Source organism: Salminus brasiliensis, chromosome 23 (assembly GCF_030463535.1).
Source record: "Salminus brasiliensis chromosome 23, fSalBra1.hap2, whole genome shotgun sequence".
NCBI lineage: Eukaryota > Metazoa > Chordata > Actinopteri > Characiformes > Bryconidae > Salminus > Salminus brasiliensis.
This window is the reverse complement of record NC_132900.1, coordinates 5,189,819-5,217,318: the sequence shown is the minus strand read 5'-3', so window position 1 is coordinate 5,217,318 and position 27,500 is coordinate 5,189,819. Positions and strand designations below refer to the sequence as shown.

Here is a 27,500-nt window from a genome sequence, read left to right as displayed (position 1 = left end):
TATATATATATATATATATATATATATATATATACACTATTTAGACAAAAGTATTGGGACACCTGCTCATTCATTGTTTCATCTGAAATCATAGGGTATTAAAAAGAGCTTATCCTGCTTAGCACATAAGGCTCACTGATGCGATCCACGTAGGCCCCACCTCACAACATACAGGACTTATAGGATCTGCTGCTAACGTCTTGGGGCAGATACCACAGGACACCTTCTAAGATGTCAGATCTAGCGTTGTAGCGGCTCAAGAAGGAGCTACTCAGTATTAGCCAGGTGGTACTAATGTTATGGCTGATCAGTGAAGTGAATCTTAACTAAGACTGTTTTTGTACATGCCACTATGTCAGTAAATACAGCATTAGTCGAAAACCTATACTGGTAAGGATTACTTCACAACCTGACCTGAAGTCTTTGAGGTGAGGCCTACCTCTAGAAGAACAGCCTCAAGATTAGTTCTCCACTAGATATGAATGAATTCTGCCCATTCACTGCACACTGTGAAAACCTCTGCATGTGCACTGCAGGCTACTTGATGAGAGGGGAAATAAATAATCCATGTGGCCATAATGATGTTTCTGTGGAATATTGCAACGGTGTTTGGACATAATGTCGCACAGCTCTGTAGAGTGTGATATTACTACGTTCCATAGCCTGAGACTCCAATTTAATAATAAATGGGTTCATTTCAGCAACAGCGGCCTAGACCGGGAAGAGAAATTCCTTCCTTCTTCACAACAATTGCTAAAAACCTCACGCCAACATATCGTGTACAGTGTGCCAGTCAATCAGTTGCAAACAGTCCACAGCCTCACCACCATACTACCTACCTTATCCCGCAGAGCCCGCTTCCACGGCTTCCAAGGGTTTACGGTCGTCTCGTATTCATAGTGCATGCAGTCTGGAGCAGGCTACTGTTGTGGACACTGACCATAAAGGACCGTAAAGTGTTTAGCTGTGCCAACCCAATGCTCAAACAAGCTATTTACCCTTTATTTAGAGCTAGAAGCACTGCTCTAGATAGCTCTAAGTAAGGTTAAATAGCTTGCCTGAACGTTGGGTTAGCACAGCCAGCCACTTTATGGTCTTTTAGGGTTGGGAAACACTGGTTTAGAGCAACAGTGGTCTAGAGCTCACATAGCGTAGCACGAGCAATCATACATTACTCATAAAGCAGGTGAAAAATGACTGTGAAAGGTATTAATTATAATAGTAAACAATATAGCAGAGTAGTACGATGCAACCTCTCCGGAACAACCAGTTTCAATGACCTGACCGGCCTTCCTGATCAGTTTACAAGGTCAGTTTACAAGCATAGATTTTGTCATGACAGCAAAGACATAGCAGTTGCATTTCTCTGGGAACTAAGCTGTAAGAGCACTAGGGGCCCATAATAACTCCAAAAGTGTTTAGAATTTCAATATCAGCAGCTTACATTATGTCCCTTCCATTATAAGGAGATTTGCCAGGGTGCTGTACGATATTGTATCTGTGCTATAATCTGTGATGGATGCAAAAAATAGATTTTCATTAGAAGCCTGTGGCAGCATTTCCATATCCACAATAGATTCTTAATGATTCGGGATGGAGGAACGTCTCTTAGAGCAAAGGCTGTAGAATGAGTCTGGCCTTCCTGCTAGTAATGACATCCAGAGTACTACAGAAAGTTTCGAGTGTGAATGCACTTTCCTGAGCACCTGAGAAGATCAGCTTTTCTCCTTTCTTCCTTTTTTTAGTTCTATTATTATTATTATTATTTTTTCGATTAATTTTCTACTGTATTTAGGAATGAGGTGAGGTTCTTTCATTAACTGGGGTTAATTAAGGCATTTTCGCTCTTTCTAGGTCACGTGTATGAGGTCATTTCACGTTCACATATGGACGTGGTTCAGTTTGCTGTAGCTGCTGTGATTAGCAGTTAGCATTAGCATTGTGGTCAAAGTTTGCAGAGCGGGTTCATGCTAAGTGGATGATTTTACTGTACTGTGAACACTTGCTGTTTGTTTTTTAAGGCTGCAGACTCTCATACACACACACACACACACACTTACATGCTCTCAAAATTAACAGCTGTTCTTCGCTCCCTGTGCTCTGACCAGCACTCCAGAGTGAAGCTCAAGCTAGCTTAGACTAGCTTAGGTCTTGACCAACATAGGGTGTGTTTTTGTGTGAGTTTGATGGTTTAGCTGGTCTACAGGCATATTTAGCCTGACCAAGCTAGACCACCAGCATGACCAAGGTGCCTGATGAGCATGACGAGCATCACTAAGCTGGACGACCAGCAAGACCAAACTGGACAAGTTGTATGTAGTAGTATGACTAGCATGTCTAAGCTGGTCAACCAGCATCACCAAGCTGGTCAATCGGCATTACCAAGTTGATTAACCAGTATGACCATGTTGGTCAACCAGCATGATCAGCATCATCAAGCTGGTCAATCGGCAACACCAAGCTGGTCAGTCGACCAAGCTGACCAATCAGCATGACAAGCATCACTAAGATAGATGACCAGCAAGACCAAACTGGACAATCAGCATGACCAGAATTACCAAGATGGATGACCGGCAAGATCAAACTGGTTGACCAGTATGACAAGCATGTTTAAGCTGGTCAACCAGCACGAGCAGTATCACCAAGCTGGTCAATCGGCATCACCAAGTTGGTCACCCAGCATGACCAGCATCACCAAGCTGGTCAATCGGCAACACCAGGCTGGTCAGTCGGCATTACAAAGCTGGTCAGTCGACCAAGCTGCCCAATCAGCATGACAAGCATCACTAAGATGGATGACCACCAAGACCAAACTGGACAATCAGCATGACAAGCATCACTAAGATGGACGACCAGCAAGACCAAACTGGTTGACCAGTATGACTAGAATGTCTAAGCTGGTCAACCAGCATGACCAGCATCACCAAGCTGGTCAATCGGCATCACTAAGTTGGTCAACCAGTATGACCAAGCTGATCAACTGGATTGACCAGCATCACCAAGCTGGTCAGTTGGCATCACCAAGTTAGTCAACCAGTATGACCAAGCTGATCAACCGCATTGACCAGCATCACCAGCACGGCATAGTCAGGTGTTAACCTGGGATACTGCCAAGAGCAAACCAGCTAGAGTCTGCTGGGCCAAACACTCTGAGAAAACCGGCCAATAAACATCTATCAGCTGCTCAAAAGTCGTCTACATGATGTTTATTGACTTGGAAAAAAGGCCACTTTACCTGTGATCTATTATGGGAAACTTAATGTAGGCAGAAAATGCTGTTTTAATGCTAAATCTATTTAATGCTAAAGTTCAGGCCCGGGTGCTCCACACTGCTTTTAGTGTCTTATTCTTTCTCATTCTTTTCACTTCTTTTCAGTCTTTCTGCTGCTTTCTAATTTCTTTACTTTTTATGTTTTCAAATCTTTTTTTTTCGTCTTTCTTGTCTTTCTGTTTAGCCCCTCGTCTCTTTCTAAGAACATGCTGGTGACTCAGCGCCACAAGCCTTTCAATTACACGATGTAGGCTACAGAGAAATAATGCCAGGCGTTGGACTCAAAGGAAGACCACCGCAATCCTGCTTTCATCTACGAAGATGGGTACCAGTGTGTATGTCTGTATGTGCGTGAGGTGACAGTGCTTGGACTCCACTCTTTCTCGGATCTGTTCAAAGGCCGATCGTGATCAGGCTTTGCCTGTATTGAGTCCCCATCTCTCTCTCTCTCTCTCTGTCTCTGTGTCTCTCCGCTAAGCTGCATAGGCTGTCCGTGCTGAAGCTGGAGAATGGAAGAGCTGGGTGGTGAGTGACAGCAGTGTCAGTGCAGATGCAGTGGCAGATTTCTGCAGGCTGATATCTCTGTTAAACCTGCAGGAACCAGGCGCCTGGCTGTCTCTTTAATACCTAATGGACGGGGCCTAACGTTTGACCCCTGAAAACAGCCCAGCCTACATTCACAGAGAATCATGAGAATCAAAACATGGACAGGGCAACATCTCTCAAAAATGAAGCCTTCACAGATCTAGGGCCTCTGCTGGCTGGTTGCAGTATGACGTGTAGCTCCGCCCATCCCCATATGTTTCAATAACAAAATAGTCCATCTCGTGTCTTCAAATTCCAGCAGTTACTCTCCCTGTGCTGATATTGGCCCTTTTATTATTTCCCCCCAGCCTGAGACCCACCCAATTGTGCTCTTCCTGACTCTGGCTGCTGATGGCAAGCTAAAAGACCAGGGATTCGAACCATACTGGCGGAGACCGCTCTGAGCCCTCGCCCCGAAAAACATTAACTGACTTTTATTTACACAAGCATCACATTTTCCTCCACTTTACTTTACACTATTTTGTCAAAAGTATTGGGACATCTGCTCAGTCATTGTTGCTTTTTGAGTTTATTTCAGAAATAACCCCTTACTCCGCTCTATCGTAAGAAGGCGGGGTTATGAAGTGATTGACAGACAGCCTTGGCTGGAATAGACCGGTCATGTGCAGGACTTGCATGGCGTCCTTTCTGTTCATTACATGGTAGGAGCTGAGTTGTAGAGGAACTTACATGACTCACACATTTACTGTTGGAGCGTCCGCTTACCAGACAACTGGGAATCCAGGGGGAAATCCGCTCAGCTTCTGCGCTGTAAGCTCAGTGAAGGCCGTCTGAGGGTGTTTTCACGCCTAAAAGCCTGGACCACGGCCCGAAACAAGGTTTGTGGTTTGTATATTTGGTCGGATTCGTTTGGATTTCGCAATGCAGTTTAGCAAGAACACTAAAGTTTGAGTAATCATCATAAACATAGACTGCATCTCCCCATACATCAGGACATGCATTGGACGTTGGCATGCTGTCAATTCCGCGAATTACCTTTCCAGTTTCCAAATTTTGCCTCCCTGCCAGACTCTGACTCCCTTCGAGTGCTTACGTGGATTTCTGCTTATAATTAAGCGAAGCAGAGTCCGATTTTCCTTCTTTTATTGTGTAAAGGGTGACGACAGCCTGCCTCGACTTCCTGTAATTGATCACACACTGAAAACTAACCGGACCATGGTTCAGTTGATCCAGACTGAGGCCACGTCTTTTGGTTGGATCAAATTTTGCTCCATGCTAAAGTCCGAAAGTCAAGGTAGGTGTGAAAGCACTCTCAGACAGGCTTGGTCTAAGAGAAGAAGGCGGGTCTACTAAATGAGTAGGCTGCTGATCTCTACTGCGCAGACTCTGGTTGAAAGTTGACAACATGGCGGAAAGTTTTGGCTTAATTCCTATAGAACGGAAGTCTACCATGGTGTCCATGTTTTCTACAGTCGTTGGCTAAATCGCTAGGACATCCACCAAAGCGGATACTAAAGAAAACTGCAATTCCGTCTTTATTTAACATGAATGTTCATTGCTCTTTCAGCCAGAGAAAAAGAGACAAGCTGGGTAATGTACTTGCAAGTTAGCTACATTTTGGTAGTTTTTTACTTTGCTGTCTTCCTCATCATATAAGCTTTCCTTTCCGTAATCCGTGATCTCTGCTGCAATGAGGATTCTAAGGTTTTAGGCAAGATTGTAATAAGATATGTGGTTTCCTAACAGTAATGTAAGCTTTTTGGCTTCCTTCTGCATTAGCCAAATGACATTAGCTTGTGGGCCATGTAAAATCAATACAATCCAACAGCCTGTCCCCAAGTGTCCAAGTGTTTGAGTTTTAGCACAATTCAAAGCATTAAAATCTCACTCAGAAAACAGATGGCTTGCTCATTATGTTTATTATGTGTGTTTGGCCTCAAGTAGGATAGTAGGGCAATCTGAGACATACTATACAGTCATTATAGCAACAAAAGGTTATCTGTTTTTTCTCAATAGGCCCATAAAAGTATTTTCTTTTCACTTACATTTCCATTTAGGGCATTCAGCAGACACTCTTCTCCAGAGTGACTTACAAAAGTGCCTCACTGTTTACTGAGAAAATAGACTTGGATAGTTTGCATCAGCTGGAATCCAAATGATACCTCTAAGCTTAGATACTACTGAATACAAAAGCCAGAATGGAGACCATAATACTCAACATACTCTACACTTCACCAAAGTACTATTAGAGGTCTTCAGTAGGCGCTTGAATACAGCAAGCAACACCCAGGGGAAGTCTGGATGCTTGTCTTCCTGTTTTTATCCAATTTTCTACCCAATTCGGAAGGCCAATTGCCCAATGTCTGACTAGCATGCTGCGCTAGGTAGCCAGCACGCAACAGCTAACAAGACACCTGTGCTGACCAACATCCCACTAGAAGTGATGCGGGGAGGAAGTGCCATCAACCCAGCCTGAGAGAGCAAGGCCAATTGTGCTCTCTCTGACTCCGGCTGGTGATGGCAAGCAGCATGACCAGGGATTCTAACCATAGTGGCAGGGCCTTAGTTCCCCAGACCGCTCGGACCGCCCTTGCCCCGAAGAACATTAACTGACCTTTATTTACACAAGCATCACATTTTCCTCCACTTTACTTTACACTATTTTGACAAAAGTATTGGGACATCTGCTGAGTCATTGTTTCTTCTGCTTTTTGCTTTTGAGTTTCTCTACTGTCCAGATTAGTGAGCTCAGGATGTTGAGCGTGATCACCTCTACACCTCTATTGGCACTATTACACTATTGGCAGTACTTCCCTGCAGTGACTAGACAAGCTGTGTGTATGTGTGCATTTGCACATCTGTGTCAGCAATGGGTGCAACTTAAAGCAGCTGAACGATAAAATAGCTTTATCAGAAGGGGTGTCCACAAACATGTGCACATATAGTGTGATCAGCCAAATTGTCAATATACCAAACACCTTTCCCTAATTCTGCTCCCCAAAATCCTGACCTTTTGATCTGCCCACCATATTTGAAGATGTTTTCTGGCCAGCTGTGACCCTCTTTTGAGAGGGGGTGAACCCAGCCGACAACGCAGCCTACAAAGGCAAGGCTTCTGAAATGTCACAGGCCTCTCCCAGCAGCCATGTTGACAAAGAAAAGGTCTCACAGGAGGACGTTCGAGCAGCTCGTCATTTGAAAATCGCAAGCTCAGAAATGAGGGGAGGGCGTGTATGTGAATTAGGGCCCGTCAGTCTGGAAACTCCAGGAATGCGTGTCTTGCTGTCAGTAGCATCTGGATCATCTGCAGAAGAAAGACGCTGATGAGCTAATTAGTGAGAAAAACTAAAGTAATGCTTTGAGACGTGACTGCCAAGTCTGGAATGCGCCGCTTTTGTTACGAAGCTTGTAGTACTTCAGGCATCCTGAAACTTAGAAACATGACGCAAAGCCTACAGCACACACACACACACACACACACACACACCTGTGAGGTGAGGTGATACAGGGTTGTTTGGTTCACCCAAAGAGGAGTGAAATTAGCAGACGCAGACTTCCGTCTCCTCATCCGTCAACCTGACGATGTTCCAGACATCCATCTTAATGAGGTCCTAGCAACAGGAGCTAGCTTCTCCATCTGATGTTAGCAACAGACGCTACTAAGTGCCTCGCCAAATTAATCCTGAAAGGTTCTTTTGGCTTGACGAACCAATCACATCACAGTTCATTAGCAGGCTGTCGCTAGTTTCAGATTAGTGATAAACATACAGCCTGCATGCTAATGCTGAATGAATGCTAATCATAGCATGCCTACGCCTAAAACACTTGAATTGGTGGCATTTTGCTTCCCTTCCAGTCAAGGCTATTTTCAAGCCAGACCATATATGGACACACTATATGGACAAAAGTATTGGGACATCTACACATTGCACCTATAGGAGCTTTTATGACATCCCATTCTAAACACTTTGCTCTAAGCTCTAACAGCAGCAGCAGGTCTGGAGCTCTGCAGTTATTGAGTCAGTTGGAGGCTTTTCTGCGCTCTGCTCTGAGCTCAGCACTCGGCCCATCTTCAGAGGTACCACGTGAACACCCTCTGAAGATGGAAGCTGATGTTGACTCGTCAAAATGTTTGATGCATCACAAATCGGCCTAGTGGTGAGGAAAACACTGTTTCCAACATGGCTGAACAGTTCATCAACGGTAAGATCCAATGGTACAATTTGTATTGTATATATAAATAAATTAGAATTAGTAGCAGCATTTTTAAACAACTACACTCAACGCATATGCCATTTTGCATGAAAGAAAATGATTTAAAATCTATTAAAAATATATAAAAATGACATAAAAACTTGTCAGCCCGAGCAAATCGGGTGAAATCAGGCGATACTTAACGCCCAACGCACTCCTGAAAGCACCATAGCTTTCTTTGGCAGTCAAGGCTGTTTTCAAGCCAGACCATATATGGACACACTATATGGACAAAAGTATTGGGACACCTACACATTGCACCTACAGGAGCTTTTCTGACATCCCATTCTAAACCTATAGGCATTAATATGGAGCTGGTCTCCCTTTGCTCTTAGCTCTACCAGCAGCAGCATGCCTGGAGCTCTGCTGCAGTTATTGAGTCAGTTGGAGGCTTTTCTGCACTCTGCTCTGAGCTCAGCACTCGGCCCTGACACCGCTCTGTAACTTAACGTGGTCTGACCGACACTCGGTGGCTGAGCTGCTCTCTGTGGCTCCTGAAAGCACCATAGGTTGGCCCAGTAAATTAAGGCGAGCTTTAAAACTGGCCCTACAGCAAACTGAAACACACCCCATCCACCTTTCATGATGCTGAAATAAAGAGCGATAGCTCGTTTAGACCAGCGCTCGCCTCTAAATCGAATCCTCTGGATCCTTCGTTTTCACTCCAACATGCAAATACCTCCCGATGCCGTTAATCATAAGATATTATTTCCGTTTTAATGTAGGTTTTGCTTCTTCTGTCAGGAAGGACCAAATCAGATTTGAGGTGTTAGAGCAGAAAGTGTGGGGGGGGTCAGCATATGCAGGCGGAGTTAAGCATTTAAAAAAAAAGGAGTTTAGAGAAACTAGGCTGGGGTGCACAGATAACATCTCATACACACACAGCGGAATGGAGTGTAGTAGTCAGCACAGGTCAAAAGGTCATAGATTCACCTGATCTCACACATTCCTGGGTGACGGATTGGGGGACTGGACTTTCCTACCTGGATCAAAAGGAAACTGCACCTTCAGCAGCGTCCCAAATAACTGGGGCAAAGGCCAAAGTGCCTCGAGTCAGAATCTCTCATACTGTACAAAATGTACAGGCTTTTCTCCTATTAGTGAAGGTGTCAATATAAATTCTAATGCAAAACAGGTTGTTTTTCCCATTTCTAGTGTTACAAAGCAGCAGAGCTTAAAGGATTTACAGTAAGGAGAAAAAAAAGAGGTCCTATCTGATCTTCAAACAAACAGCTTACACCAGCCGAGCATTTCTCGTGCTGTAGAGCTCAATGGCTGTAATTTAAAAGCGTCTGTTGTTGACTCTTTCTTGCAGGTTCTTGCAGGTTGCAGAACATCTAGTTTTTTCAAACTGTGAGTATTTACTGGTGCATACACTATTTTGACAAAAGTATTGGGACACCTGCTCGTTCAATGTTTCTTCTGAAATTAAGGGTATTAAAAAAGAGTTGATCCTGCTTTTGTTGGAGTAACAGTCTCTACTGTCGAGGGACGAAGGCTTTCTACTAGATCTTGGAGGAGCATTGCTGGGAGGATTTGGTTAAATTGAGCCAAAAGAGTGTTAGTAAGGTCAGGATGTTGGATGATCACCACCACACCTCACCCCCAACTCATCCCTAACCAAATTATTGTATAGAGCACCAACTATCATTCCAGAGTTCCACTGCTCCACAGCTCAATGCTGGAGGGCTGTATACCCCTCTAGCCCAGGCCTGGCATTAGGCAGCATGGTGCCAGTAGGTTCATCTGTATCTACTCCAGAGTCCTAATCTACTTGCAGTACTGGACTGGACAAGTTGTGTGTGTGTGCATTCACTAGAAGGGGTGTCCACAAACATTTGGACACATAGGGTAGTCTTTCCTTTCTCACAAATTCACTGAAACCGTCTTGCGTAAATATCTCTCAAGATTAGTTGAAGAGAAAAACGTGAATTACAGTCTCCAACTGTAGGGAGAGCCCAAGAGCAACAACACCAATTTTCACATTACGCTCCTTTAAAATGATCATGTGACTGTCCTGTAATGTTTGCCAGTACGTCACAGTGTGTCACATTAGCCTCAGATTGCTACTGTTCACCCACCACTGAGAGGCTGAGCAACAGAATCTCCCACTCACCCAGAGGTGACATCCTAAACATAGAGAGCCTCTCTGAGAGGGAATAGGAGATTTACCACTTTACTTCCAAAGGATGAACCCAGCAACCTAAGCCACCAATTTCCCAACCTTTATCTGAAAATTAAGCATCAGTCGGCAGCACCTGACGAAGCCTGAGATCACTGAGTGCGTGTATCGACTGGAGTGTGTGATGAATGGACTCAAAGTCACACTTTATCATGGCCTGAATGTGCAGATGTCAGACAGGCCAAATTTATGAGCATGTGCTGATTATGCTGAGTCTTGTATCGATATGCACTCTCAGTGTGGAGTGATTTGAGGGCTGGATTCCATGGGAAAGGTCAAAGGGGGTCACAGCCCCCAATGAGACTTAATTAACTGCAGATGACAGCGGATAATATATAACAGACTTGGAAGGTTAATCAGAAATAGTCCTCATTAAAGAGACTGACATATTATTCACCATGTTGTCCACCATTCATCAAGCACTCAGTGGGAAAAAGGCTAGAATAATCATTTTACAGCACAGTAATAATAATAATAATAATAATAATAAGATCACCATACAAAAACGTAGTCACCTTGTGTGTTTAAGGTGGTAGCAACTTCAGGCTTCTGCAGATGGAGCTGCACAAGGTTCACTGAGCTATAAACTACAAATTGGGCAGTGAGTGTCTCGATGGATGTGTGGAAAGTGGGTCGCAAAGCAGATGTTAATGATTGGCTAAAAGGAGTGATTGTGACCAGAGTGTGAAGGAAGTAGCTGAACCTGCAGGTGTATGGAAGCGTACGGTCATACAGGTCTACCAGCAGTGGCAAAATCCATTGATTAAAAGTTATAGAAGCGAGCTTAAGACCAGAAGGTTAGTGGTTCAATCCCCTGTACTGGCAGGAAGTGGAACAAGGGCTTAAACAAGGGCTTCAATCTTACCCCCATTTGCTTCCGGAGAACACTATGGAGGTTGACCACCACTCCAGGTGTGAGCACCAAGGTGGGACTGTGATCTTTGAGGACATGCTTGCCCACTCTCTTTGATGATATATGTGGTCTGCCTGAAGTGGCCTGCCAAACATGAGCCTTACTGTGAAGCCTAAAACCCAACACCACCTGTTAATGCATGACCATAATCAGTGATGCTGAAAGTGTCTTAGTAAACAACAACAATGCTACAGACGCTATTAACCATGCTCAGTGTGCTCTGCACGATATCAGCATGGCACTTAGCAAAGCCTAACAGTAAGTGCTGCATTTATATCCCGAATCTGATCAGCTAGGATCGGAAACAGGCCTGACTTAATTAAAAACATCAGCTGGTGATCAATAGGCTGGTGATCTGGAGTGCTGATAGGCTGATGGCGAGTTTGCGAGAGAAGCATGTGGGGGGGAGTCCCGTCTACTTACATGGGCCCCTTTTTTTACATGGGCTCCTATAAGATAAAACCACCAAATGAAGGTTCTGCTTTGACGTCTATTCATACTTTTCATATACTTGCTTGAAGAAAGACGCAGACGTTTTTGCCCATGAAAGACTAAAGGTTTATTCCGATTGGTCTAAAACAGGGGTGCCAAACCATATTCGCAATACAGTCTTCAAATCGAGCTGATTAATCCAGTGGAATCAGGTGTGCAGCTGGTTGTTTAGAAAGAAAGCCTGCAGCCACGCAGGCCCTTTGCGGATATGGTTTGACTCCCCTGTCTAGAACATCATTGTAGATTAACTCTGGAAATCTACAAAAAAATTACACAATTGCCAGTATTGATCGTGCTTATCTGCCGGGCCCTGAATAGAGCAAAACACAGACACCAGTGGGTCACCTTTCTGGTAGATCAATGACAAAGAAAAGACAGCAGACATGGTGACCGTAAAGAAAATACTCACATGTACACACAGAGCTTTGTTTTCATGCAATGTCAGGATTGTCCCACTGGCATTCCTCATTTTTGAACCTACATTCCTGCAATCTGGGTACTGAACCCACACACGTGTGATCTGGGTATAAACCCACAACCCTGTGGTGTAGGTATGAACCCAAAATCCTGTGATCTGGGTAGTGAACTCACAACCCTGTTACCTGAACCCATAATGGAACCCAGGCATGGAACCCAGAACATGTGATATGGGTATTGAACCCACAAACCTGTGATCCACATAATGAACTCACAATCATGTGATCCATATACTGAACACAAAACCCTGTGATCTACAGCCACAACTTTGTGGTCCAGGCATGGAGCCCACAACCCTGTGATCCAGGTATTGAACCCACAACCTTGCTATCCAGGCAATAAACACACAACCCTGTGATTTAGGGACTGAACTCACAAACCTGTGATATGGGTATTGAACCCACAACCCTGTGACCTGAACCCAAAACCCTATGGTTTAGATCTGGGTATTAAATCTGAGTATTAAACCCACAATCTGTGATCTGTGATCCACATACTGAACACACAACCCTGTGACCTGAACACACAACCCTATGATCCACATACTGAACCGACAACCTTGCTATCCAGGTAATAAACACACAACACTGTGATCCAGGTCCTGAACCCACAACCCTGTGATCCGGGTATTGAACCCACAACCCATTCACCAATAACCCAGTGCTCTAACCATTGCTCCTGTGCTCAAAAGTATCCCATATCTGTCCTTGTATATGTATCCAATATGTAATCCCCATTTTTTATCAAGGACCTTGTATCTCCATCTTTCCTATTGGTCCCCTTATAATTTAGTTTGTCCTGCAGCCCGTAGTTTTTTTTCCTGTTTTCTGCTGAGTCAGAACACTTTTGGTCCTGAAAGTGTATAAAAAACAAACACCTATTATCACACCTGGAACACCTAACCATGTGGAGAACAGAGCCCCCCTTCATGATCTTTACAGAAGGTCAATAGAAGAACTAAGATGCCTATTGACCGTTCAATCAATATAACCTTGTGTGTAGATTAACACTCCTATAAGGCAACAAGTACGGCATCAATACTAAAGAGAAACTGGATGTGCTGTGTCTAAATCCATGGACTTCAGTATCAGGGATGGTGAAGGCCTACAGTTCTTAGTAATGTTTACCTCAAAGCAAAACACCAGGTTCTTCAGCCTAGCTACAGCTTGATAATGTTCCTGTGGGTTAAAACAGGTACATCAGTGCAGGAAAAACTGTGCAGTGCAGTGGTCCTCTAGGGGTTCTTGTGGGTATTTTGGATAGATGAGGCTTTGTCATTAAAGAAACAATATACACTACATGTCCAAATGTTTGTGGACACCCCTTTTAATAAAAGCATTCATCTACTTTAGGTTGCACCCATTGCTGACACAGATTCAAATGCAAATTCACGTCCACACAGCTGGTCTAGTCCCTGTAGAGAAAGACTGACAACAGAATAGGACTCTTTGGAGCAGATAAATATGAACCTATTGGCACCATGCTGCACCATGCTGGCAGACATGGGCTAGAGGGGTATAAAGCCCCCCCAGCATTGAGCTGTGGAGCAGTGGAAGAACTGTGTTCTCTTAAATTATAGTTGGTGCTCCATCCAATACTTTTGGGATGAGCTCGGGAGTTGGGAATGGTGATCATACAACATCCTGACCTAACTCATGATTTTGTCAATGAATGCAATCAAACTCGCACAGCAATGTGCCTCCAAAATCTTCTTCCCTGAACAGTAAAGACAATTACTCCAACAAAAGCAGGAGAAACTCTTTTGAATACCCTTGATTTCGTAAGGAACAATGAATGAGCAATGTCCCAATACTTTTGTCCATATATTGTATATGGTGTATTTAGGTGTAATAATATATATGGGATATTTTCATAATACATAAGACCAATCACTCGCCTCTGCTTTATGCTAAAGGGCTATTGATCGTTTGTAAAGCACGCTGGCATTTTAATGGCTGGCTTTTATTAAATTACAGACGCGAGAGGATTTGTATTATCAGCTCTCGTCTTCGTCACTTTGATGAATGGCCGTGTACTCGCACGTGGCATTCCCTTAAGAGAGTGATCTCATTAGGAGGAGACCAAAGTGGCAGGGAATGGGCCGGGCCCTTAAATATGACCTCATCAGAGCATGCCTTAAGTAGATGAAAGAGGTCAGTGCCAAAGATGTCACCCTGCCAAAAGACTCACCCACCATGGGAGACGCCTTATTCATCATCAGCAGAGATGTTGGCGAAGGGCCGTGAGCAATATATATAGGCCTATGCTTTTACTGGATGAGGCTGAGAGCACACTTGGCTCCTATTTACGTTTCCAATTCTCATAAAACTGGGGGAAATCCCTTCGCAGTCTTCTCTAGGTCCCCCTGTACAGCTTCATCAGTGCCAGCATTGTCAACGTGAGCATCTGTTAGAATGGGCAGCCAGCCTTCATCAACCTAGCTAACCTACCAAGCTAGCAGGTGCAATCTAACTACCCTTAAACTACACTATATGTCCAAATGTTTGTGGACACCTCTATCTAATGAGTGCATTCAGCTTTTTTAACTTGCACCCATTGCTAATATAGCCCATTGCCTCCTAATGCCAGGTATGGACCAGCACTGAGCACTGACCTGTGGAGCAGTGGATCTAGGTGTTCCCTGGAATGATGGAGTTGGGCAGTTGGAGAGTTGGTAGGGTGGTGATCATCCAACATTCTGACCTCACTAAAGCTCTTGTAACTAAATGCAATCAAATCCTCACAGCAATGTTTCCTCCAAAATCTTGTAGAAAGCCTTTTTCCCTGGACAGTAGAGACAGATACCCCAAAAAAGCATCCATCCATCCATCCATCCTTTTCTTATCCGCTTCTTCTTGGTCAGAGTCATGGTAGGCCATCACAGGGTATCACACACTCACACAACCTCTCACTTACACATAGGGGCAATTTAGCAGTGTTATAGTATGTGTATTTTTGGGAAGTGGGGGGAAACCGGAGTACCCGGTGACACAGGCAGAACAACGGACACTCCAAGACCAAACTCCTCAAAGATGGGTGATTGAACCCATAAACTCAGACCCCCGGAGCTGTGTTACACATGCACTACCTGTGGCATCACACTGTTAACAGTATTAACAGTGTCAAGGTTAAGGACCTTGAGGAACTATCGGAGGTTTTTCATTTGAAACTGTGAAGGAACCTCATAAGGTGCCTTGAGGAACCTCTTTCAAAGAAAGGTTCCTCAAAGCACCATAAGAGGCTCCTTCACAGTTTCAAACTGAAGAACCTTCAGACATTCCTCAAGGATCTTATATATTAAACATTGTGGTTGTGCACCATGCTGCACGACAAAAGTGCGACCCTTTTTAACACCCATACGAAAAAACAATGAATGAGCAGGTGTCCCAATATTTTTGTCCATACAGTTTTTGTCAGCTAGCTTATCTTATAGTACTAGCTAAGAAGGTGTAGTACTAACAGAGTGTGCTCTGAAGGATTCCCAGAGGGACAGAGTGTTTGATAATGTTAGCTAGCTAATTAGCTTAGCACAAATTGCTTACAACTAAGCTAACACCAGCATTCAGGTATTCTAGCTTCTAACTTCTAATTGTAGCTAGCACACTGCATTGGGGATAGGGGAGAAAAGGACTAAGCCATCAGAGCAGGCAGCTCAAACTCTTAAAGGAAGGAAACTGATGTCATTAACAGTACAGTCATTATTTTTAATAATGACAAATACCCTCGGTCGAGGCGCGCCGGGATGTGAAGCAGAATCGGAGTGAACAGGTCAGGAGGAGCGTCCAACGTGGACGGCCTAAGAATGAGTCAATGCATTAATCAAGCACACAGTTCATCACAATGCATGTCATCTAATTAACTAGGAAATAAATCAGCCGGTAACTTAAAACAGAGCTGGGAGTATGGGCGTATGTGTGTGTGTATGTGTGTGTGTGTGTGTGTGTGTGTGTGTGTCAATAGTTCATACGCATAACAGCATCCTACAGTAGTGTACCACTAAAACACCACACATAAGCTCACTAATAAGCTTGATCAATGCATAAATGTGGCGATAAGCCCCACTGACTTGCTTCCCCTTGCTTCTCCCTTTAGCTGTTTATCAAATGGCAGCATATCAAGGCTCCAACGCGTCCTAACGAGCACAAACAAGCGCTCTATAACCGCCGGCTAATGACCATTACTGCAATGGACTGTACTGCAGCCGCTCCGCTAATGACACTGCACTGCTCTGTGGCACAATCCAGCCATACTGCGACTCCAGCACCAGCCGGGCTGGCCGTCCACCCCATCAATAACACTCGCTTTAAGGCCAGCCGGGTGAGTGATCATAAATATTTAATGCACAGCTAATCAAATGCCACTTACTCTCACTGGGGAAATACGTAACACGGCATTATTATCTTCATAAAGACGGCCCGCCGAAGTCGAGTGCTCTCCGTCCTCCGTCCTGATATGCAAATGAATTCAAAAGGTTATGAGAGTAATCAGATGCTTTGTTACTATGAGTGGATGAAGCTGGTGTGAAATGTGTCAAATGTAGCCAATCAGACACATTTGGTCTCTAAAGTTTACTTCTTTGGGTTTTTCTTTGCTGGAGGTACGAGACTAACGTAGCTAACAAGTAATAGAAGTCTACAATTAAACAATTAGCAATAGTGCAAGCTAATCTGCATGCTTAAATTATGCACTTAGGCTACCTCAGATTACAGAATGTAAATAATGGATAGAACTACATCGAGCTGCAAAGCTACACTATATGTCCAAATGTTTGTGGACGCCCCTTCTAATGAATGCATTCAGCTTTTTTAAGTTGCACTCACTGCTGACAAAGACCATTAGCTTAGTTCTAGAGCTAGCGGCAAATGTAGCAAACAAGTAAAGACGTGTGTAAACCGCATGCTTATATCTCTTGTTTAGACAACAGTATTAGTAGCCATCTTGATAACCAACACTTGGCAGTTTTATCCATAACGCAAAGTCATGCAGTGTCAGGAACCATATAGGCAAGTCTTTTTAGGACTGTGAACTCAATTTCAATATTAAATCTATCTTTATTGTCCCAAAGATGCACTATATGGGCAAAAGTATTGGGACACCTGCTCCAAGGGTATTGCTTCTGCATCTGTTGGAGTAACGGTCTCTACTGTCCAGGGGAGAAGGCTTTCTACTAGATTTTGGAGGAGCATTGCTGTGAGTATTTGAGCACACAATCGGCGACAAGAGCAGCACTGTTGCAGGATGTTGGACGATCACCACCCCACCTCATCCATCATTCCAGGAAACACAGTTCCACTGCTCCACAGCTCCACAGCTCAAGGCTGGGGGGCTTTATACACCTCCAGCCCATGCCTTCCATTAGGTTCATGTTTATCTGCTCCAGAGAGTCCTATTCTATTGGTGGTACGTCTCTACAGACTAGGCAGTAAGCTAGGAGTGTGCATGTCTCAGCAATGGGTGCAACTTAAAGCAGCTGAATACATTCATCCGAAGGGGTGTCCACAAACATTTGAACACATATATGTATATGCAAGTAGGAATCGAGGTAATAGGGTGGAGGTAAGGATCCGCGGCTCAATTGAGGTCAGCGTCTTCCAATGTAGTCCTGCCCAACTCAAATCCAAATGACCGATGTAGTTCTTTATTTGACAGCTAAAGGCCCCTTTTCAAAAGCATGACGCAGTTTACAGCAGCTGTGTGATGGCTTAGGCATTCAATCTGCACAGTGCTAATGGGTGTGGACATAGGTTTCCATTACTTATTAGCAACATTAACCGCAGAGCCAAAGCAGCAAACCAAAGACACTAAACATGTCTTGGCTGGCTGACTGAGTGCTTTTGAGGTGAAGGGGGAAACTGTAGATTTGATCTTCATTGAACTGTTTGTGTGTGTGTGTGTGTGTGTGTGTGTGTGTGTACTTATATTCTTTGGGACGATGTTTGTGTCTTTGACTTGCCCTGACAGTGAAAATGCCAGCCCCTTCAATTACAGACTCTCCCCAGCTATCAAAGCTATCCCTTCTTCTGCTGTGTGTGTGTGTGTATGTGTGTGTGTTTATGTGCCTGCAAACCATATGCCAGAGGGTTCTGCACAGACGTTTTTCGCTAAATTTGTACCGTACAAAATATCACTGCAGTGGCCTGGTTTGAAATGACAAGGAATCCAAGCCTGCTGCTCTTGGCTGATAATTCTGTTCAAAACTCAGTTCATTAAAGTGTTTCAGGCGGGAGGACTTTTTTTTTTTTTTTATCTCTGCAGTTAAACCAGCTGCTTTTCCAGCTACCTTTTAACGCTGGAACACTTCTGAACATGTACTGTTTAGCATGCTAATAATGAAGCTATTGGGTTTGTGCAAGAGTTTATGCTCTACACATCAACTGGCAAAGTCAGTTGAGGTAACTGGCCACATTACACACACACAGTTCAGCGTCAAGGGAGCAGCCTGGTCCCTTTTCTATTGGGAAACATGACTGTTGTCCACCTCTTATTAAAGAAACACAAATATAAAATGTGCTAATGGAGAATTACATAGCATTAGCACATAAGCACATGATAAAAGCTAACATGAAAGTGATTATTATATTATATTATATTATTATATTACTGATTATCTTCATCCACAGTGGCATCTGCCAAAGGGTGGGTATATTAGGCAGCAAGGGCAGCAACAGTCAGTTCTTGAAGGTGATGTCTTTAAAAGCAGGAGAAATGGGCAAGCAGAAGAATCCGAACCACTTTGACCAGAATTTGACCAAACTGTGATGGCTAGACAACGTCTCCCAAAACATCAGGCAGGTCTTTTGTGGGGTGTTTCCGGTATGCAGTGGTCAGTACCTACCAAAAGTGCTAGAAGGAAGGACAGCTGGTGAACCAGCAACAGGGTCATGGGCACCTAAGGCCTATTGATAAAATCCATGGAGGCCCCACCTCACAATTTACAGGACCTAAAGCATCTGCTGCTAGTGTCTTGGTGCCTGAGACCACAGGACGCCTTCAGAAGTCTTCTGGAGTCAATGCCTTGAATGGTCAGATGGTCAGTTGTGGGGTCATAAAGGGAACCTACTCAATATTAGGCAGGTGGTGTTACCAGTAGCTTCATATGTAGCTCATTGATATGTTTATTGCCTTGGATTGTACAACAACAGGTCAGCTGGTGAAGTTTCCTCCCTTCTAGATCTTCCTCCATCAGCCAGCTGTGATTATTATTGAACAGTGGAAGCGTTTAGGAGGAACCACAGAGAGCAGCTCCGCCACCGAGTGTCTGTCAGACCACATAAAGCTACAGAGCGGGGTCAGTGCCAAGTGCTGAGCTCAGAGCAGAGTGCAGAAAAGCCTCCAATGCTCTGCTGACTCAATAACTGCAGAAGCGCTTAGAGCAAAGGGGGACCAGCTCCATATTAATGTCTATGTGTTTAGAATGGGATGTCATAAAGGCTCCGGAAGGTGTAATGTGTAGGTGTCCCAATACTTTTGTCCACATAGTGTAGATCTGTGTGATTTTTCACAATTCTCCCACATGTTAGTCAGACATCCACTTGTTGGCGGTTCTCGGCCTTGCTAAGCAGTGAGAAGGACCAGATTCGCTGACGATAGCCAGACGCTGGTTTGTGAAATTGGGCGCTTAGGTACAATGCTGATGCACTGCGAGCAAGTTGTGTGTGTGTGTGTGTGTGTGTGTGTGTGTGTGTGTGTTGTGTTGTGTTTGGAGGGTTTCTGTTAGCTCGCCTAACATAAGTGCACAAAGACCCACTTTTTACCAAAGGTAAAGCAGCTACCTTGTGTGTGCATAATTATATGTGTGAGTAAGTGTGTGTGTGTATGTGTGTGTGTGTGTGTGTGTGTGTGTGTGCTCTCACTCTGGATAAACAGCAGGGTCCCAGGGTTAGCCCTCTTTCTGGCCTTCCCCGCCTCTAACCAAGCAGAAAATTGCTTTCCCTCTCTGTTTCCCTTCGCAGTAAGCTGAAGCTGCAGCCCGCGAGCGGTGAGGTATGGAGGACAAATGACCCACAGGGAGAAAAGGTCAAGAGCTACTCTACAAGCAAAATTGAGCCATAGTGGTATTTAGAATCGTACAGCGGAGATGAAGACACACGGGCCATTTCTAAACCCTTTATTGACCCTTTCCATCTTTAAAGATGATCAAATCGACAAACCTGCGTTTTCTGTGTCAGTTCCAAGATACACTTCATGTCCAAATGTTTGTGGACACCCCTTTTAATGAATGCATCCAACTCCACGACTACAAGAACCAACTGTCCAGTTGCTATCTAACACTGTGGGGCCCAACCCTCGCCCAGGGCAGGAGGTCCTCCACACTAAATGCCCATATGTTTGTAGACTCCCCTTTTAATGGAAGTATTTTAAGCTGCACCTATTGCTGACACAGATGTGCAAATGCACACACAGCTTGTCTAGTCCCTGTAGAGAAGTATTCCCAATAGAATAGGACTAAACAGGAACTAAATTCAAGCGTGGCCTTGAATTCTTTTGGGATGAGGTGTGGCGGTGATCATCCAACATCCTGACCTCACTGAATGCAATCGAATCCTTACAGCAATGTCTTCCAAAATCTAGTAGAAAGCTGTCTTCCCTGGACAGTAGAGACAGTTACCCCAACAAAAGCAAGATAAAGTCTTTTTGACTAGCCTTGAATTGATTGTGAATGACAGTGAATGAGCAGGTGTCCCAATACTTTTTGCAGGGCTAACACTTAAGCAAAACATTACTCTGAAATGACATGTTCAGGATTTTATAGCCAGTAACTCAACCCACTCATAAGGACTCTCCCCAGTCTCCCACTCTCTGACTCTGGCTGCCGATGGCAAAGAGCAAGGCCAACTGTGCACTCTCTGGCTCTGGCTGCCGATGGCAAACAGCAAGGACAGCTGTGCACTCTCTGGCTCCGGCTGCTGATGGCGAAGAGCAAGGCCAACTGTGCACTCTCTGGCTCTGGCTGCTGATGGCAAAGAGCAAGGCCAGCTGTGCACTCTCTGGCTCTGGCTGCCGATGGCAAAGAGCAAGGCCAGCTGTGCACTCTCTGGCTCTGGCTGCCGATGGCAAAGAGCAAGGCCAACTGTGCACTCTCTGACTCTGGGTGCCGATGGCAAAGAGCAAGGCCAACTGTGCACTCTCTGACTCTGGGTGCCGATGGCAAAGAGCAAGGCCAACTGTGCACTCTCTGGCTCTGGCTGCCGATGGCAAAGAGCAAGGCCAGCTGTGCACTCTCTGGCTCTGGCTGCCGATGGCAAAGAGCAAGGCCAACTGTGCACTCTCTGACTCTGGGTGCCGATGGCAAAGAGCAAGGCCAACTGTGCACTCTCTGGCTCTGGCTGCCGATGGCAAAGAGCAAGGCCAGCTGTGCACTCTCTGGCTCTGGCTGCCGATGGCAAAGAGCAAGGCCAACTGTGCACTCTCTGACTCTGGCTGCCGATGGCAAAGAGCAAGGCCAGCTGTGCACTCTCTGGCTCTGGCTGCCGATGGCAAAGAGCAAGGCCAACTTTGCACTCTCTGGCTCCGGCTGCTGATGGTGAAGCAGTATGACCTGGGATTTGATCATAGCAGTAGTGCCTTGGTCCACTGGACCATTCATAGCCACATGTTCATGGTTTATTTTGGCACACGACAAACACACAGCCACAGCCATTTCCCTATCGCTTGGATGATCCTCCATCCACAAATCCACTCTGGATCCATGCATATTATTATTGTTGTTGTTGTTGTTGTCCAATTATTTTTCAGTTCAGCAATACATCCATGTTTTCAACCCAGTCATAACAGACACCAACGAAAAAATTTATTTGTACCTGTGAAAATTAGCCGGCACATGCTGGGACAGTGGGGACAGTGCCCAGACAGGGCCCAGGCTGTCTCAAAGACTCCTGTCAGTGCACTACAGGTATAAAAATGAGATGAACAGCCCCTGATTATGTGTAATTACAGCTGTCCTTGGGCCCTTCCGCCTCTGAACTAAGCACCAGCAATGTTCTTTGTCATTGACTAATGGGATATTAATGTAGCCTCACAAGACCACAATCCATCCGTAGCATGAGTGATAACCAGCTGCCCAATATTAGCCAGCTTTCTATTGTTTTATCCATTGTATTATTAGTAGACACTGGAAAGGCGAAGGAAGGTATACAACATAGTATAGAATACACATGATGATCTGATAAGACTGGACTGGGCAGCTTTTGTAAGGCTACCAAACCCACCAGACAGTTTAATACGAAGGTGAATATCGGTATGATAATCTATGGAGGTTTAAAATGAACTATTCAAATGAAGTAAAACTAAGCTGGTCATAAATATCCTAAATAAATAAATAAATAAATAAATACCCCTTCCCTAATCACCCCCCCAGGGCCACCCAGGGGGCTTCCTAGGGAAGCTTTGCTGAAATTAATGTCTTTCTCCCTCCAAGTGTGCACTGTATTCTATTACTCCAGAACAGCACATCATGACAGCGGTGGCATTTGGCCCAATCAATCAGTGTGTTCTAAAGTGAGGGCGGTCGCATGCGGCTCGCTGGAGACCGCTGTTCAATATGCAACAAATGACCTCATTGCTTACTTTCCGTAACCCCGCTGAATCAATTGTCCCTGTGCAAACTCCTTCATTCACTGCCTGTGTGTGTGTGTGTGTGTGTGTGTGTGTGTGTGTGTGTATTTAAATGGGGCCAAAATCAACAGCACCAAATGACGCCAATGAAATAAGTAGGTAACCATGCATCAGTGGAGAACGACACAGCTTGTTAATTAGATCCATCAGAAGTAATAAGGTCATTACAGACTGTGTGAGTGTGTGTGTGTGTGTGTGTGTGTGTGTGTGTGTGTACAGGTTGAGAGGGGGGTGCTGTTCATATAATACAGACAAAAGCAGCTGTGGGTCAACCCATTGTGTGCAAATATGAAGCAATAGCCAGGTTTGTGTGCAAATACAAAGACATGGCCTGACTGCCAAAAGCAGAGAGATGGAGGAAGAGGGGCTACAGAAAGTGGAGCCTGCTGGACAAGGCCATCCTAATTCCCTGACCCCTTGCTGAAATACCTATTTCAATATATATATATATATATATATATACATGCACACACTATATGTCCAAATGTTTGTGGACTCCCCTTCTAATGAAGCATTGAGCTGTGGAGCAGTGGAAGAACTGTGTTCTCTGGAATGATGGTGGTGCTCCATCTAATACTTTTGGGATGACTTGGGGATGATGAGGTGGGGTGGTGACCCTGACCTCACTAACGCTCTTGATGCATAATGCAATCAAATCCTCCATATAGTGTGTGTGTGTGTGTGTGTGTGTATATATATATATATATATAATGTTTATTTCCACTGGAAAACAATAACAACAGTCATGTCCCTTGGCTCACTATGGTGCCCCAAGGCCCCAGGTTTGGAGGGCCCGAGAAAGAGAGACAGAGAGAGAGAGAGAGAGAGAGAGAGATGGATATTGATAGACATGGCAACTGAACCTCAAGGCAGTCTTCTCCATGGCATACGGCCCATCTGTAACTGGAAAATCTTCTCCCAGTATTTCCTCAGGGCTGCGAGGGTCATCAGGGGTGGCTCTTTGACCCCTGACCTTGTCCTTGATACCCATTTCAGCAGTGATGTTGTTCCACAGTGCATTCTGGGACTTGGACCCTTCGAAAGAACATGAAACAAGAGGAGAAGGTTTTGTGTTTGTACAGTGATTTAATGACCAGGAACAACGTCTAATGACAGAAGGTCAAAGGTCAAATGAAAAACTGACAGAGACAGAGACAGATGAAGTAATAATCGTAAAATCACAATGCTTCATAAGATTAATACTCATATCACAGAAAGAATAAGAACCTTTTGCCTATTGGTACTTCATATACATCTCTCCTTAATGATGATTGTAGCCTCATGCCAGGCCTGAAGAGCGATTGTTTCAAAAAGACTGAAAATGCTGCACTGCCTCCATCTAGTGGTGGCAATATGTCATTACAGCATTGTTTTGATACTACAGCTCTTTCCAGCTTTCCAGCATTCACATCAGTCCGAGGAGGACGAACTAGCACCAGTTAAAGCCCCCAAAACACCAGGCTGACCGATTCGAACACTGACCTTTGCTGAGAGAGGCCTACAGTTCTTTAGATGCTGTTCTTGGGTTCTTTCTCACTTCCCAGTTAATTTTACACATTGCTCTTGAAGTCATTTTGTAAGGTGTCCACTCCTAAAAAGACTACCTACAGTTCCAGACTTTCTCCATGTGAACAGCATGGTTCTATCTGCGTTTTGGTGGAGCTCTAGAACCTTAGAGAATGGCTCTGTAACCTCTTCCAGACTGATAGGACTCCACAACCCTTTCTCATAGGTCTTTATGATGTGCCTGAATGAACAACTCGTGTGCTGCCCAGTTCTCTCTGATCTGAAGGCCTGAGTTAGATTTAGATTGGACATGGCTGCCCCAAATCAAGGCTAGCCATTAACTGCAGCAGTCCTGCTGGTTATTGATCACTGATACTAAAGAACTCTTCAGTATGGCCGTGTTATCTGAAGGGACAAAGACCTTTTCACACTTCAAGACTGCATAATTAATACCTTACGCACTAAAGACATGAAAGAAATACCAAACCTTTGGTATCAAGTTTTCTGCCTGATTATTAATCAGAATAAAAATGATGTAAATTTAGCAATTTAGACTTGGGGGGGGTGGTGGTGGTGGTTACAGACCTCGGGGGGTTCACAGCACTGTAGAAAAACCAGGAAAATCAGAAGAAAAAGCAAAAAGAAGACCTAGAGATATAGAGCCAGCAGCCAGATTCACGAAATATGTGTTTTTTTTATATATTTTATACCTTTATATTCAGATAATTAAAAAAAAAAATCTTCATACTATTTTTTTTTCTTAACTTTTAACTTAAGATTAAGATCTTAACATTTTTTACAACAATTGGTCTCAAAAATATGTTCTTATATGTTTTCTCAACCTTCTTAAATCTTAAAATAAAGATGTTCATAAGAATATTCTACAATTCATTAAAAACATTCTCAAATATTCTTTTTTTTCCAAACACACTCGTCATGGTTTTCTTATGCAGCTGTTTATAGCACAGCCTTTTAAGCTGCATTTTACAGCTTTTAAACGACACATGACATTTCAATTTTCCACTATTCAGTTCAACCTGAGTAAAATTGTGGTTAAAGAAGTACTTAAAAACATATTTTGAAGAATCTCAGTTGCTCTTAGAATTTGTAGAAACAAGAAAATTCTCAAGAAGACTTTCTAGTATGAGGTTTAGGGGGGAAGGGGGTTTAGGTTTAGGGGGGGTGCCTCTATATAATAACTGTGGCTTTAAATACACTGTTTTCCTTCTGTAAAACTAACAGTACTTAAACATCTACATTTACTTTAATCCAGTTCAGGTAGACATTCATTCTGTAACTCAACTATTAAACTGATTAAACATTTTAGAGGAGTACCTTCTGACCTCTTACAGTGTAAGGCCAGTGTGAGGCCTAAACACTGACTCACAATTGGGTAACAGAATACTTAATTTACATATTTACAAGTTCTAATATACAAAATAGCAATAACTAAATGAATAAATAAGTAAACAGCCTGAATAAAGAGCTGTCTTTATATATTTGGTCCTGTGTTGATTTCATGAAACCCCTATAATTCTTTTTGTTCTATAGAGGATATGCATGTGCTGTTACAGATGGCAGGAGACAGCGTGGCTACGCCCACTGAGTGGCAGCGTTAGCATTCAGTATGAATGCCGCTAACACAAAAACAAGCTTCCTTTTACAGAAGAGCACAGAAACATATGGATCACTGCAAATCACAGAAACACCTGGAATCCACGCTCTGAAAACTGGTGGGGAAAAAACAAGCCTGGTAGCTGCAAATTTAGCAACATGCTAAGTTCAAGTAAAAGGGAAAGCAAGCAAACCTGGATGAGCCAGTTTACTAAATGAGCCTGAAATCAGTGGAAAACACTCCTAAGACCATTCTCTCGACTCTCTGCTCTCAGATCTGAGGCTTTGTCCTCTATACATGTGTGATTTGAGCCTCAGTTAGCTGGACGTTCCTGGCTACACATCACTGTCCATGGACCGTTGGTTCTTTAGTAATGAGGATGAATCGCTGTCGAGTCCAGCAGCTTTTAACTTGAGCAGATAGTCTCTTGTTTCATTCCATAAGCATTTGTTAGGGAAAATGTTTAGGGACTATTTGCTCAAGTTAAAGGCAGTCAGTCCGACTGTAGGGGGCGTATATTGTCACCACAGGGGCTTTGATATCTGTACCACGCTGTATTTTGATGTCACATCCAAACATCTGTCCAGCTTCACAGTCTAATGTCTTTCTGGCTTCAAATTGATGTCCAAATTGATGATTCCAAATCAGCTGAGATTATACTGGGGAATACAATACACAGAACCCTGGGTTCAGTAGCTCGGCCTTAACTCGGCCCAGAATCTCTGCTGACAGTAAACATTTCTGTACCAGAGTGACTGTGTGAGAGCAGTGCCTTTTCTCAGCTTGAGGAATGATCTCATTCAGCGAGCAGCGATATCTGCTGCTCCTGTACCTGAGGCAGGCTGTTTGTTTTGCCTTTGTCTGTGATGTTGGTGGTGGTGGTGCTTTTTTTCCATTTTCTCAAGGGAAAACACTTACGTGCAAATGGTGCCAGTGGCCGGGTGTTGCTTTCTCCGTCTTCATTAGCCACTGGAGAGAGAGAGAGCGAGAGAGAGAGAGAGAGAGGGAGGGAGAAATAGAATGGCCATTAGGATAGCATGAGGACGTGTGAGAGAGTGAGTGTGTGTGTGTGTGTGTGTGTGTGTGTGTGTGTGTGCATTTCCTATGATTATATAAATAGGCCTCACAGCTTCAAAGGGGTGTGTTTCATAAAGAGAAATCGAATCGCTTTGAAACGTATCCATCACACACACACACACACACACACACACACACACACACACACACACATCCAGTCTATTTTGTATAGAAGTATATTTGCATATACAGTTTGTAGTTGGAAGCGTACACAGACATGGCTGGCAGGTCTTTATTGTGCTTTAAGGATTTCTCTGAACTCTTTCATATAGAAAACAAGAATTTGGTGCACTTTGAAAATCAACACATGGTTAAAAGTATTCATACAGGGTCAAAAATACACACACACACACACACACACACACACACACACACAGCCACGGAGATCATTCATTCAGTGGTGCTGAAAGTTCTGAAATGTTTTAACCTGCCAAGCTAACCCCCAAACTAAGGACTCTTATGGTGGTAGCATCATGGGGACATGCTGCTTCCAGTGGAACTGCAGCATTGCACAAAATGGATGGAATAAGAAAGACAAATTGTCTATTTTATT

The 27,500-nt window shown here is 44.0% G+C and overlaps 1 protein-coding gene across 2 annotated transcripts in view; it reads right to left on the bottom strand.

The window, feature by feature from the left end:
- Nucleotides 1–27,500, bottom strand: part of pde1cb (phosphodiesterase 1C, calmodulin-dependent b) — a 116,204-nt gene that overhangs the window by 82,946 nt on the left and 5,758 nt on the right. For both annotated transcript variants that reach the window (XM_072668700.1, XM_072668701.1), the window contains exons 2-3: nt 26,789–26,839; nt 23,613–23,784 (exon numbers count right to left, since the gene is read on the bottom strand). In XM_072668700.1, the coding sequence (XP_072524801.1) occupies nt 23,613–23,784; nt 26,789–26,839 (223 nt within the window). The remainder of the gene's footprint in view (nt 1–23,612; nt 23,785–26,788; nt 26,840–27,500) is intronic.